General features: G+C 47.4%; 1 protein-coding gene across 1 annotated transcript in view; it reads left to right on the top strand.

Moving 5' to 3' along the window:
• The window catches only part of NPFFR1 (neuropeptide FF receptor 1), a 35,616-nt gene extending 21,730 nt beyond the window's left edge, over nucleotides 1-13,886 (top strand). The window contains exons 3-4 of the mRNA XM_031015455.3: nucleotides 1,527-1,626; nucleotides 5,397-13,886. Coding sequence (XP_030871315.2) covers nucleotides 1,527-1,626; nucleotides 5,397-6,267 — 971 coding nt within the window. The 3' untranslated portion in view covers nucleotides 6,268-13,886. The remainder of the gene's footprint in view (nucleotides 1-1,526; nucleotides 1,627-5,396) is intronic.
• Nucleotides 13,887-15,597: the final 1,711 nt, after the last annotated feature.

The raw sequence follows: 15,597 nt of genomic DNA on the forward strand, positions 1-15,597 counted from the left end.
TCTTAATGTTTGTATTTTACTCTGGGTCCCCCCTCCCCAACCACATCCTGATAGATGTTAATTATTTATTTTGAGTAAGTGATTCATTGCCATGATTCTAAAAAGTCAGAACCATACAAAGATATACTCAGAGAGGCATCACTCTCATTATCTCACCTATCCCATTCATCCATTATTTCTACCCAAGTTCTTATCTTCTCTCTGTATGGATAGCTAATCTCATTATTCTGATTTCTCTTTTCTGTATTTCTTCGGTACAATGAGAAAATAACCACATATTTTCTTAATCTCTTTTTTCTTACATGAAGGGTAATATAGTACAGATAGTCTTTATACTTTGCTTTTTGCAAACCACATGCCTGTGGTTCCAGCTACTCAGGAGGCTGAGGCAGGAGAATGGTTTGAGCCAGGAAGTTGAGGCTGCAGTGAACCATGATCACACCATTGTACTCCAGCCTCGGTGACAGAGCGAGACCCTATCTCAAACAAAACAAAACAAAACAACTGATGTCTGGGTCCTGTCACTAGAGATTCTGATAGTAACTGGCCTGGCATGGGTCTGAGCATTTGTTCTTTGCAAAGCTCTCCAGATGATTCTCGTGAGCAGCCAGTGTCAAGAACCACTGGCCTAAAACTCGAGACAGGGCTATGGGAGCAGAGAGCCAGGCAGGGCTGGACAGTCTAAAGCTCATGGAAAGAAATCACTGGTCAACATAAAGAAAATCTCACTAATACTGTTGACCCTTGAACAACATGGGTTTGAACTGCATGGGTCCATTTATATGAGGGTTTTTTTCAACTAAATGCAGATTAAAAATACAGCAAAACCCGTGTATATTAGGCCATTCTCATGCTACTATAAGGACATACTTGAGACTGGGTAATTTATAGAGGAAAGAGGTTTGACTCACAGTTCTGCAGGGATGGGAAGGCCTCAGGAAACTTACAATCATGGTGGAAGGGGAAGCACATCCTTCTTCACAAGTCAGCAGGAGAGAGAAGAATGAGAACGGAGTGAAGGGAGAAGCCCCATATAAAACCATCAGATCTCGTGATGAGAACTTACTCACCATCACAAGAATAGCATGGAGGAAACCACTCCCACGATTCAGTTACCTCCCATGGGTCCTTCCCATGACTCGTGGGGATTATGGGAGCTACAATTCAAGATGAGATTTGGGTGGGGATACAGCCAAACCATATCACCATGTATATACAGAGGGCTGCCTTTTTCTATACACACGTTCTGCAAGGCTGACTGCAGGACTTGATTATGTGTGGATTTTGGAATACTTGGGGGTCCTAGAACCAATGCACTGTATAAATGACTCTAGTGAGAACTGTCCATGGTTTTATGGGCTGGTTGGTTCCTCATTTCTGAAAGTCTGCAAGCAGAGACCAGATAACCCCTAGCAGGTCATAGGGGAAAGATCCAAGCTCAGAGGGGACCTGGCTTGGAGGGCTTGCAGTCTCTGGCTCTTGATGTGTGGGCATCTCTCACTCTGTGGGGGCCTCTGTCATTCCAGGGTGGCCCTTCGACAATGCCACATGCAAGATGAGCGGCTTGGTGCAGGGCATGTCTGTGTCAGCTTCCGTTTTCACGCTGGTGGCCATTGCTGTGGAAAGGTGAGAGGTTTCCTGGCTGGATTATGCCTGAGCCAACTAGGGCCTGGCATTAAGAGGAGCCACTGCCTCTAATGCTGGGTTGGCTGGAAGGCTGGGGCTGCATCATGGTAAGTGGGGCTAAATCCTGAGCCACAAGGAGAAGGGCTGTGGGCCCAGCTGCCCTCTCCCTAAACTTGGGGAACCTGATGAGGACACTACCACCCCCTTCTGGAAGGCCTGAAGGTAGCCTTGGTTGGCTTTTGTTGGGATTCCTGGGGCCTGTGAGGAGCTCAAGAGCAGTCCTCATTTCCTGAGCAGCAGGAATCCTGCCACCTCTAAGTCTGAGCCAGGTGAGCCAGAGCTAAGGGGGCCAGCTTATGGGTGGGTCACGGTATGGCTGGGGAGGAAGTGTTTCTCCCTGCTCCTTATTCTGTCCCCACTGGCTCCTTGCTGGTTTCCGGCAGCCCAGGCTGTACTCAATCCCCACGTTCACCCCTTCTGGTCTCTCAGCCTCATATTCCATCAGATTTCCTGGTAAGTATAAATCTATCATGTGGCCAAAGGTATGGAGCAGAGCCAGGGAGAAGGAGGCTTACAATCATTAAAGCACTGAACCCAGGAGGCCTCCATATTGCACTACATGAGTGCTCCTCCCCCACAGGATTGTTAGCAGTGGAAGGGCACCCTCTGGGTGTTTCACCCCAGGGAAAGGTGGGCAGACAGATCAGCTGGAGATTTGCTCACTCCTGCCTTGGTGTGTCATGTTGGGTGGCCACCTAACTACTCTGAGCCCTTGTAGTCTCATCTGTAAAATGGTAGCTACCCTACAGGATGGTTGGGAGGCTTCAGTGAGCTCCTGCTTGTAAAAGCTTATGCACAGTTCTTGGCATAGAGTCCAAATATCAGTTGCTAATAGTATGTTGTTTCTTCTGCACACCCATCCCCTCCTCCTTGTTCTCTCCCCAGCACAGGCATATCTTAGCCCTGCCCTTTGTGGAATCTAGTGTTCACATCCTCTCTCCACCTCAAGCCCAGTTTTTTGTAACTCAGTGAAGTAGGCAGCTGGAGTAATGAAGTGGGTTCTACTCTCCACAAGGCCACTAACTAGCTGGGTGATCAGGAGAAGTCCCTTCCCTTCATCGACCTTTGTTTTGTTATCATTGTTGAAGGAAATGAGAGTGTACAACTTCTCCCAGTGGTTTTTGCAGTATTCTTCAAGTCCCACCTCATCCAGGAAGCCTGCCCAGATTACCCCAAGATTCTCCTCCACCCATTTACTGCTATTGCATTCATAGCCAGTACTACAGGCTTTAAGAATTATTTATTCTCTGGAGATTTCTTTTTCTTTCTTTCTTTTTTGAGGGGGGAGACAGAGTCTTGCTCTGTCACCCAGGCTGGAGGGCCATGGCGATCTTGGCTGACTGCAACCTCTGCCTCCCGGGTTCAAGTCATTCTCGTGCCTCAGTCCCCGGAGTAGCTGGGATTACAGGTGCGCACCACCATGCATGGCTAATTTTTGTCTTTTTAGTAGAGAAGGGTTTCACCATGTTGGCCACGCTGGTCTCGAACTCCTGGCCTCAAGTGATCCACCCTCCTCAGCCTCCCAAAGTGCTGACATAAGCCACTATTCTCTGGAGCTTTCTTGAGTATGTGAAGTATGAAGCCAGTAGGTCAAAGTCATATAGGTTGAGATAACAAGGCCTGAGTCAGGCTGTGGGAGAGGTAAAAGGTCAGGCTATCAGGCCAAAAACTGGGTTGGCAGGAGGGCAGGACACAGTGTAGTGAAGTGGAAAGGACACTTGACTGAGGGTCAGCTCTAGACCTATGTTCCAGTGCAGGCTCTGACTCCAAACAGCCATGTGACCATAAGACCCCCACTGGGCAAGCTTTCCCCTCCATTAAACAAGTAAGATTGACTGGACATTCTTCAGGTTTCTATTTTCTGGCATCAGTAGATGACAGAAGCCATTCTGGGGAATAGGAGCCCCTCCTTTTTCCTCACTATTAAGCATTTGAAATGTCTCAAGAAGTGTGGTCAGTGTCATCTCACTTAATCTTCACAACTACCCAACAGAGTAGGTCATACTTTGGGCTTCATTTTACAGATGAGGAAACTAAGGCTCAGAAAGTATTTTGAGTAACTTCCCCTCTGGTCATTCATGCATTTATCTAATCACACCCTAGGAATACTGAGATGAAAAGTCAAGGCATCTGCCCTCAAAGAGCTTGCAGTTGAGCAATCATCTTTGAACCATGCTGCAGGGGGAGGTTTTTACCTCCACCTACAGCAGCTGTTTTCAACTCTGGTTGCACAGTAGACTTCTCCAGGAGCTTTTTTTTTTTTTTGGAGACAAGGTCTTGCTCTATTGCCTTGGCTAGAGTGCAGTGGTCTGATCATGGCTCACTGCAGTCTCAGCCTCAACCTCCTGTGAAGGGGTGGCCTGCCCCTCCACACCTGTGGGTATTTCAAGTCGGGTGGGATGAAAGACTGAGAAAGAGAAATAAGACACAGAGACAAAGTATAGAGAAACAATAGTGGGCCCAGGTGACCGGTGCTCTGCATACGAAGGACCTGCGCCGGCACCGGTCTCTGAGTTCCCTCAGTTTTTATTGATTATTATTTTCATTATTTCAGCAGAAAGGAATGTAGTAGGAGGGCAGGGTGATAATAAGGAGAAGGTCAGTAACAAACCTGTGAGCAATAGAATCTATGTCATAATTAAGTTCAAGGGAAGGTACTGTGACTGGACGTGCATGTAAGCCAGATTTATGTTTCTCTCCACCCAAACATCTCAGTGGAGTAAAGAACAACAAGGCAGCATTGCTGCAAACATGTCTCACCTCCCACCATAGGGTGGTTTTTCTCTCATCTCAGAACTCAACAAATGTACAATAGGGTTTTATACTGAGACATTCAGTTCCCAGGGGCAGGCAGGAGACAGTGGCCTTCCTCTATCTCAACTGCGAGAGGCTTTCCTCTTTTACTAATCCACCTCAGCACAGACCCTTTATGGGTGTCGGGCTGGGGGACGATCAGGTCTTTCTCATCCCATGAGGCCATATTTCAGACTATCACATGGGGAGAAACCTTGGACAATACCCCGCTTTCAAGGGCAGAGGTCCCCGCGGCTTTCCGCAGTGCATTGTGCCCCTGGTTTATTGAGACTAGAGAATGGTGATGACTTTTACCAAGTATACTGCTTGTAAACATTTTGTTAACAAGGCATGTCCTGCACAGCCCTAGATCCCTTAAACCTTGATTTCATACAACACATGTTTTTGTGAGCTCCAGGTTGGGTCAAAATGGCTGGGGCAAAGTGTCTGGGGCAAAGCTACAAATTAACAACATCTCAGCAAAGCAATTGTTTAAAGTACAAGTCTTTTTCAAAATGGAGTCTCTTATGTCTTCCCTTTCTACATAGACACAGTAACAGTCTGATTTCTCTTTCTTTTCCCTACACTCCTGGACTCAAGTGATTATCCTGCCTCAGCCTCCTGTGTAGCTGGAAGAATAGGCAAGCATCCCCTCATCTGGTTAATTTTTTTGGTAGAGATGGGGTTTCACCATGTTTCCCAGGCTGGTCTCCAACTCCTGGGTTCAAGTGATCCCCTTCTCATAAATCCTGTAGCTGCCTTTGTTCTTTGACTACCCAGCCAATTCAGGTCGGAGCTGTTCTTCGACGCCGCCCTAGATGCGATGATGAAGGTCAGGTGCCCGCATCCCATCCGCCGTCCCCTCGCAGGAGCCCTAGGACCCACCCAGATCCCGCCTCTCTGTCTCCCCGCGGCAGGTTCCGCTGCATCGTGCACCCTTTCCGCGAGAAGCTGACCCTGCGGAAGGCGCTCGTCACCATCGCCGTCATCTGGGCCCTGGCGCTGCTCATCATGTGTCCCTCGGCCGTCACGCTGACCGTCACCCGTGAGGAGCACCACTTCATGGTGGACGCCCGCAACCGCTCCTACCCGCTCTACTCCTGCTGGGAGGCCTGGCCCGAGAAGGGCATGCGCAGGGTCTACACCACTGTGCTCTTCTCGCACATCTACCTGGCGCCGCTGGCGCTCATCGTGGTCATGTACGCCCGCATCGCGCGCAAGCTCTGCCAGGCCCCGGGCCCGGCCCCCGGGGGCGAGGAGGCTGCGGACCGGCGAGCATCGCGGCGCAGGGCGCGCGTGGTGCACATGCTGGTTATGGTGGCGCTGTTCTTCACGCTGTCCTGGCTGCCGCTCTGGGCGCTGCTGCTGCTCATCGACTACGGGCAGCTCAGCGCGCCGCAGCTGCACCTGGTCACCGTCTACGCCTTCCCCTTCGCGCACTGGCTGGCCTTCTTCAACAGCAGCGCCAACCCCATCATCTACGGCTACTTCAACGAGAACTTCCGCCGCGGCTTCCAGGCCGCCTTCCGCGCCCGCCTCTGCCCGCACCCGTGGGGGGGCCACAAGGAGGCCTACTCCGAGCGGCCCGGCGGGCTTCTGCACAGGCGGGTCTTCGTGGTGGTGCGGCCCAGCGACTCCGGGCTGCCCTCTGAGTCGGGCCCTAGCAGTGGGGCCCCCAGGCCCGGCCGCCTCCCGCTGCGGAATGGGCGGGTGGCTCACCACGGCTTGCCCAGGGAAGGGCCTGGCTGCTCCCACCTACCCCTCACCATTCCAGCCTGGGATATCTGAGGGGGTCCAGGGAGGGCGGGACGCTGCCTCAGGGCCCCGATTGGACACGAGATACATGCGGGCGATAGCGGCCTGGTGTGGTTAGGTGAGGATGCGTGGTCCCTCCCTCTCCAGAGCCAGGCAGTGGTGGGCAGCTGCTGGTGATGTCTTCTCTGCTGCCTTCACCCTCAGTAGAGGCAAATGCGGGGGACGGGAAGGAACCAACTTGCCCTGTGTGGTGGGCTTGACAAACATCATCTCACTGAATTGTCACAACGCTTTGGAGATAGGTTTTCTTCTCTTCCTTCTACAGATGCAAAAACTGAGGCCTGGAGAGGAGATGTGACTCGCCCAAGTTTCTCAGGTGGAAATGGCATGTGAAGCTATCTGACTCCAATACCTGTGTGGTTTTTATCATCTCCAGCTGGCTCCAAGAGGGCCCGGTAAGGTAGAACACTGTGAACTGAGTAAGTCCTAATTAGGCAGCTAGGAAGAAGCGAAAAGCAAAGCTGGCCTGTCCCTTGATGCTTTGTGTCCATGTGAGGGAGTCCCTCATGTTCCGTTACTGAAGCCACTCCCCTTGATCCTTTTCTAGAAGAACATGGTGTGCCCCCACTGCCAGCTCTAATGTATTGGTTTGTCTTGTTTGTTCCAAGAAGTTCCAAGAAGCCATTGTCCTCAGAGGACGGCAGCTTCAGAACGAGCCTTGGGGAGGCTGCCTCAGTTGCAGGGCACTCTAGGTCTTGCCCTCTGGGTCTGAGCTTAGAGAACGGAAGAGGGACTCCCAGACCCAGGCAAGAACTTACAATGCCACAGACATTGTAACACTGCAGGGCCACAGGAGGTGTCCTTTTACGTACTCATAGACAACGAGGAAGGGGAAGCACGGTATGCATTTTCCACATTGGGAAACACATCTGCTCACTGGGGCTGCAGGTACAAAGCCTTGCCCAAGGTCTCTCTTCTCCCTGCTTCCTGGGAGGGAGAAGTTGGTCAACTGAAGCTGCAGCCGGAGTGCCATTTGGAGACTCCTGAAGGACACACACTAAACTCTTCCCCAGCACAAATGACTTGTGTACTCTAAGGAGGTACCAGGAGAGCCCTGTTTACTCTGGCTTTCCCCCAACACCCCTGCATCAACTTGAAGAAATGTGGCTTCTTTCCAGGAGACGGGAGCACATGGGATTGCCTTGGAGGGTCCTTTCACAGGCCCTTTCATCTTGCACTTAACTGGACATTTCCCCCCACCTCTGTAGAAAACACGGTGTTGCTAGAAATTTAGTAAACAAAAAAGAAACGTTTCCAGGGGTCGGGGCTCTGAGGCTCTGTTCCCTTAACCGACACACAGTGACTGTTTACTGTTTGCTCCACTCTAAGTTCCAGGTTTAGGGGCAGAAGAAAGTTCCTAAGCAGTTGTACAATACATTCTCCAAGCATGTCCCCAGACACCGTCTCATTTAATCCATAGTAATGAGGTTGAAGGAGATTGAATGTTATTGTCATTTCACAAAGTGACTGAAGCTCAAAGGGGCCAAGTTTCCAAGGCCACAGAGGGGCAGGATTTAGATTAAAATTTGTCTTCTGATTGTTCTTCCCACCCTGCATGCTGCCTTTCAAGGAAGGTGGGCATGACGGGAGAGCTGGTAATTTCCCCAAAGGTTTTTTGCCTAACAGTGAACCAGAATGCCCACTCCTGGTGCCCAAGCTCTTGGTCTGGGAAAGAAATCTATTGTGTTTACTCTCATAATGTCCAGCCTGAGCTGTTCTTGCCCTGGTGCTGAGCAGGCTGCCAAGAGCCATCATGACCTTGTCCTGGTTCTGGGGGTGATGGATGAGGGTCTGAAAGAGAGTATGCCATCCTGCCCCTCAGTGGTATTAGCTGGTGCCATGCATTTCTGGTACTGTATCAGTGTCATGTGTCACATGGGCCAGAGAGTTCCCAGCTGGTTCTGGGCTATTTGTTGTGAAGAAGTCTGACTCCGGGCTCTAAAAGTAAGCCAGAGAAAGGGCCGTCTCAAACCCAAAATGCCTATCCCTATGGCTGGGTGGGAATTGTCTGAAGACACCACCTGGTGTCTCCTCTGGGGTGTGTTTCTCCTTTAGCATAGCCTCCCCAAGTACAAAATCAGCATTTGGGGCTGGGGGCAGGTAGGGATACCAAAGTACTCACTCAAGCCAACCTTTCCATCACAGCCCCTTTGTCTTCCCCCAAAAGATGTCATGCTTTGAAAGGTTATAACTGCCCAAAAAACTCCTTCAGCTCTCGTTGAAGGTCACAATTAACATATTTTGCTGTTATTTTTGTTTCTTCTAAAAAATCAATCAGAGGCTATACCTGCCCATTCAGATCTGAGTGATAACAGGCATGACTTAATGCTTTAATGAAGCAGTGAGACATTGTGGGTATGTGGGGAGTTCGTTTCTTTGTGGATGTGGTAAAATATAAATAATATAGAATTTACCATTTTGGCCATTTTTAAGTGTACTGGACTGGAATTAAATATATTCACATTGTTGTGTAACCATTACCACTATCTATTTTCAGAATTTTTTATTATCCCAAACTGCAACTCTGTATCTATAAACAATATCACCGCATCCCCTCTCCTCCTAGCCCCTGGTAACTACTATTCTACTTTCTGTCTGTGAATTTGGCCACTCTAGGGACTTCTATACAAGAGGAATCATACAATACTATCCTTTTTGACTGGCTTCTTTCACTTAGCATAATGTCTTCAAGGTTCATCCATGTTGTGGCATGTGTCAGAATTTCTTTCATTTTAAAAGCTGAATAATATCCCATTGTCTAGATAGTCCTCATTTTGTTCATTCATCCATCAGTGGACACTTAGGTTGTTTCTATCTTTTGGCTACTGTGAATAATGTATGGAGTTTTTAGATGCTAGAAGTAGTTCCTGACAATAGTGCCTGTGTGAATCCTGAGGACAGAGACCCCAGGTTGGGAACCAGGGTCTCTCCCAACTTACCCTTTAGGGGTGACAAAACAGAGGCTTCCAGGACAGCTGTGATGTGTCTCACTTCCCTGTGCCCACCCCAGCTGCTCTGGGCTTCTGCTGGGCTTTACTTCCTGACTAGAGTGGCTAGAAAATTGTATGTTTCCTCTACAAGATGTTTTTATGAAGCTATTTTATAATTATAGATTTATTATCCTCACTGGATTCCTATGTTCTGACACCTGGACCCTGACGGGGCCTTGTGCAGCCTAGGCACCCAAGGGCAAGCGGTGTGGACCATTCCTGACACGCCATCCTCCACCTCCAGGTTGGCTGGGTTTCCTAAGGTGACTGCCCTTTCATAAGCGGCAAGTTCGGAGGTGAACGGGATGTGTGATGGGGGAAAAGGGCCAGAGGCCTGTTGACACTGAGCATCCCCACCCAGAGGGCCTCCTGGAGGGACTCTGTCCTGTCCTGCCATGTGCGGCATGAGTGGTCACCCTCATTGTGGCTCTCCACTGATGAATGGCCTCTTGACTTTACCAAGACCAGGCAGCACCCAACAGACCAATGTGAGCTGGAGGCGGATGCCGGGCCTGGACCCCACAAACCACAGTCTGCCCAGCCCTGTGCTGAGGAGTCTCTCTTGGGGCCTGGAGGACGCATGAGCTGATCTGCATTGGAATGGAGGGCGAAGTTGGCAAAGGAAGATGAGAGCCCCCCTATCATTAGTCTACTGTGTATTCATCCAAAAAGCAAGGCGAGAGCCAAGCCCAGGGCTGGATGGACAAAGGATTGCTATTAAGCTCTGTACCTTTTTGCACCCGTTTCCTCAGCTCACCCCTCAGAAGTGTCGCTGATGAAAGATAGATGAGAAGGAGGCGGTCTGAATGGGCTTCATTACAATGAACAATGTTGAATGAACAATACATTCCTTGTTGAATAACCCAATTATTTATGATCATGGCATTTTATTGTTGTTTTTCTCTCTCTCTACAAAAGCTCTACATAATCATTGTGGAAATTTTACAAGATTTCAATAAGCAAAGACAAGAAAATGAAAAGCACCCAAAATCCTACCGCAAGAGATAAGTATAGCATCCTTTTCTGTGCATATATCTCTCAATACATTTAACATTCTTGGAACAGCTTTATTGAGGCAGAACTTGAATATGAAAAAATTCACCCATCTTAAGTGTACTGCTTGACGAGTTTTAACAGTCGTATATAGTTATGTCCCTACCACACTGAAGATATTTTCATCATCCTAAAATGTTTCCTTGTGCTAATTTATAGTCAGTCCTTTCCCACGCTCCTGATTCCAGAAAACGATGATCTGATTTCAGAATGTCATGTAGATGGAATCAGACAGTTTGCAGCCGAGTCTGGTTTCTTTCACTTAAAATGATGTTTGCAAGATTCATTCATGCCGTAGCATGTATCAGTAGTTTTTCCTTTTGATTGCTGAGTACTATTCCACTGTATGAATAGATCACATTTTGTTTATCCATTCATCAGTTGATAGACATTTGGTTGTCACCAGTTTTTGGCTATTATGAATAATGTTGCCATAAACATTCATGTACAAGTCCTTGTATGTATGTGTATGTATGTTTTCCATTTTTCTTGGGTAGATACCTAGGATCGAGATTGGTAGGTTGCATGGTCTGTGTAAAATTTAACTGTATAAGAAACTGCCAAAGTGCTTTCCAAAGTCGCTCTACCATTTTGTACTCCCATCAGCAGTGTATGAATGTTCCAGTTGTTTTACATCCTGGCCAACACTTAGCAGTATTAGCCTTTTGAAAATTTCCGGGCCAGGTGTGGTGGCTCACGTCTGTAATCCCAGCAATTTGGGAGGCTGAGGTGCGTAGATCACCTGAGGTCAGGAGTTCAAGACCAGCCTGGCCAATATGGGGAAACCCCATCTCTACTAAAAACACAAAAATTAGCCAGGCGTGGTGGCACACACCTGTAGTCCCAGCTACTTGGGAGGCTGAGACACAAGAATCACTTGAACCTAGGAGGCAGAGGATGCAGTGAGCCAAAATTGAGCCACTGCACTCCAACCTGGGTGACAGAGCAAGACTGTCTCAAAAAAAAAAAAAAAAGAAAGAAAGAAAGAAGAAAAGAAAATTTCCCTGATGACTAGTGATGCTGGGCATCTTTTTGTGTGCTTACTGCATTCTTATATCTTTTATTGTAAAGTATCTTCAAATCTTTCTTTTAAAAACATGATTTTGGCTGGGTGCGGTTGGTTAACACCTGTAATCCCAGCACTTTGGGAGGCCAAGGTGGGCAGATCACCTGAAGTAAGGAGTTCGAGACCAGCCTGGTCAACGTGATGAAACCCTATCTCTACCAAAAACACAAAAATTAGCCAGGTGTGGTGATGTGCGCCTGTAATCCCAGCTACTTGGGAGACTGAGGCAGGAGAATCACTTGAACCTGAGAGGCAGAGGTTTCAGTGAGCCAAGATGGCGCCACTGCACTCCAGCCTAGGTGACAGAGTGAGATTCCATCTCAAATAATAATAATAATAATACTAATATTTTATTGTAGAGACTTTAGCACAAAAATTTGCCCTAAATCTAAGGGATTTTTTTGTGAATATAATATTTTTTTTTTTTTTGAGACAGAGTCTTGCTTTTGTTGCCCAGGCTGGAGTGCAATGACGTGATTTTGGCTCACTGCAACCTTTGCCTCCCGGGTTCAAGCAATTCTCCTGCCTCAGCCTCCCGAGTAGCTGGGATTACAGGCACCTGCCACCACACCCAGCTAATTTTTGTATTTTTAATAGAGATGGGATTTTACCATGTTGGCCAGGCTGGTCTTGAACTCCTGACCTCAGATGATCCGCCCACCTCGGCCTCCCAAAGTGCTGGGATTACAGGCGCGAGCCACCATGCTCCACCAATGATTTTTAAATCCCTTAAGAATGGGTCTAAAGCAAGGTAAGAGGATATAGTGTGATAGAAGTAGGAGGGCTATTTGAACAGATGGTTAGGAATGGCCTCTGCGAGGAGGTGATGTTTGAGTACAGATATGAAGTGAGAGAGGGAGCCATGTGACTAGCTGGGGAAAAAACAAACCCAGACAGAGAGAGCTTCATGTACACAGGTTCTAAGGGAGGAGTGGGATAACTGAAAAAGGAATTAGTAGTTATCAAAATGCTATTGAATTTCAATAAATTTCTGGTTAACTCAAAACATGTATTCAGTGTCTATTAAAAGCCAGGCATAGGCCAGGCATGGGGGCTCATGCCTGTAATCCCAGCACTTTGGGAGGCCGAGGTGGGTCGATCACTTGAGGTCAGGAGTTCGGGACCAGCCTGGCCAACATGGTGAAACCCCATCTCTATTAAAAATACAAAAATTAGCCAAGCATGGTGGCAGGCACCTGTAATCCCAGCTACTTGGGAGGCTGAGGCAGGGGAATTGCTTGAACCTGGGAGGCGGAGGTTGCAGTAAGCCAAGATAACGCCACTGTACTCTATCCTGGGCAACAGAGTGAGACTCCATCTCAAAAAAAAAAAAAAAAAAAAAACCGCCAGGCATAGTACTACATACTTTGTGTCTGTTATTTATTTCTCACAGTGGACCATAAGCTCCATGAGGACAGGAACTATGTCTATTTCACTTACCTTTGTGGATTTAGGTAGGATATTGCCTGGTGCATAGGAGGCACTCAATAAATGTCTGTTGAATGAATGAAGTAATTAACTAAGCAGGTATTTATTATTATTCCCATACAATAGATTGGAAAAGCAAGGCTCAGAGAAGTAAAGTAACTTACTGGAGGTTATATAACCAGGAGGTCCTGAAGGTGAGACTCAAACCTTAGTCTATCTGACCACAAAGCCCAGGTTTTTGCCATTCCCCAAGCTGCTGTGGTCTCTCCTTCCTACATCTGGGAAACTGAGGTTCAGAGTAAAAGAAAGAGCCTTGATGGAGGTCTCCCATAATCCTAAAAATAAAACCAGCCAGCCACAGGCTCCAGGCTGCTGTTTTGGCCATGAGACACATTTGCATCACTTTCAATGGCTTCCAAAGATTTGGGATAGAAGGAATACCAGCAGTTTAGGTAAAAGGTTTAAATTTAGTTTGACTCAATACCACATCAAGCCCTCAAAGCAGCCACGGGCTCCCCTGCCCTGCGGTCACTGAAGGAGCAAAAGCTGCTGAACTGGCTGTAGCGTCCTGCCTTGAGTTGTTTGTGTTCTCCTGCTAGCTGCAATGCCCAGGTCTTTGAATCCTGTCACCAATAAATGATGCTGTTGTCATGTGCAAGCAACCAAATTAACGTGGGTGGAAAAACCCAAGCTTAGTGATTTGGGCAAATTAGTTTATCTGTCACATAGCCAGTGGTGGTGTTAAATCACTCTCTGTTTTAGGAGTAATCACTCTCCCCCCATCACCACCCTGTCTTCCTTTCGGTGTGGAAGTTAGAACAGCCAAGTCAATCTGTTTCAGTGACTGAGCGATCTACATTTCTGTGTTTTGACTGCCCCCCAGGAGGAGTATGTTGTGTAGTGCATTTTGTTTGTCCATAGTGCTGTCTCGTGGTCCTCCGAAGCCACCTCTAATGATCATAATTGCCTCTTTTATTCTTCTCTAGTCCGTGTCTTTGCAAAATGATTCTGTTACCTATGCTATAAATTATGGAAAATAAACTCATTATGAAAGAGTTGTTTACTTTTTACTCTCCATTGCATTAGTAGTTTTTCCCTTTTGCTTCCTCACTGTGAATGAAGTTTTCAGGCAAAATAGCGATCCTTTCCAAAAAGGTAGAGAGTAGGCTATGTGACCACTAACATAACTGCAGTATTTCCATTTTGCGGATGGGTAATTAAGTTGCATGGAGGCGAAGGCATATTACTGAGGGCCCCATAGCTCCTAAGTGTTGACAGCAAAACAACATTTTAGTCTTTGTGGATGGCAGACCAGTGTTCTTAACACAACACCAAATTACCTGTTTTGTTAACTCCACATTTATAAATATTTGTGACAGTTTAGGTGAAACTTAATTCTCGCATGTTAACATGAACTCAACATACTTAGTGTCTGTTGAGTCTGGGAACATTGGACCTCTCCACAGTCCAGTGAGCAGAGACAGAAAAGAGAAAAACCTACAATCAGGTACCATGGTCGGTCAAAAAAGTTAGGGAACAGCCAGAGGGGTGTCAGAAAAGGGTTCCCATAAGTAGCCTGAAATAAGTCTTAGAGACTGAGTTTGGGACCACCACTTAGAGATGAGGGTTTGAAGCAGGAAAGGGATGCACGGAGACCTTCATCTTCTAGAGCTAATGTTGACAGCATGTAGAGTACACTAAAGGGAAAGGGAGCTGGAGGCCAGTAAGGCCGGAGGTATTTACAGGCATTCAGGTGAGAAATCTGGGATTGGCTAAGGCAATAGGGATAGAGAAGAAACAACAAATTCAAGAGATGTTTGACAGATCAGTTCAATGTTGCCTGGCCTGGGAGGATGTGGCAGGATGGGTCATCACCTATGATGCTTTTAGTTGCCAGTAACAGAAACTTGACTCAAACTGGCTTAAACTAAAAAGAATATAATGGCTCACATAACAGCTAAGTGCAGAGGACTGGTTGGTCCAGGGGCTCAACAATGTCTTCAGGGACCCAGGTCATCTCCATTCCTCTGCTCTTCCATCTACCCCACGTGACCTTCATCCTCAGTCTGGCTTCCCTCAGGGTGTAGAATGTGGCCACTAGCAATCAAAGCTCCTTGCTTCCTTGTTTACATCGACTCAGAGAAGCTGGGAGGGGACAGGAATCTCTATCATCATGAGTTTCTCTAAGAGCAAGCAGTGGCAAACTCTCAATGGCTCAAATTATTAGGTGAGGTACCTATTCCTGAACCCATCCCTAAGGCCAGGGGAATGCCACATTCTGAATCCCATGTTCTGGGATGGGGTTCCTGAACAGTTAATGAGGATGAGATTATAATGATTTGGACAAATCAATGCCCACCCTGGACCTAGAGTCAATCCCCAACTTAATTAGTCTGGGGAAAGGGTGAAAGGCTGTTGAGAAGTTGTATCCATTAGAATGTTTTTCAGCTGCAAGAAACAGAATACCCTGAATCAAACTTGTTTAAACAGGACAGCACAACAAAGTCAATTTATTATCTCACATTACAAGACCTGAGGCAGGGAAGCTCCAGGGTTGTTAATTCAGCAGTTTAATGACACCATCAAGAGTTAAAGTTTTCCCACTATGCATCTTCATTGTAGATTTATCAATATTACCTAAGTCTACCTCTCTTCCAGCTTGTAAGGCAGTGGTTGGCAAATTTCTATGACAATGTCCAACAGAAGAAGAGCGGGCCTCCTCCTATGTATCTCTCATAGATGCAAGAGATCCTTTCCCAGAAGCCT

The sequence above is a fragment of the Gorilla gorilla genome, chromosome 8, assembly GCF_029281585.2.
Source record: "Gorilla gorilla gorilla isolate KB3781 chromosome 8, NHGRI_mGorGor1-v2.1_pri, whole genome shotgun sequence".
Classification (NCBI taxonomy): domain Eukaryota; kingdom Metazoa; phylum Chordata; class Mammalia; order Primates; family Hominidae; genus Gorilla; species Gorilla gorilla.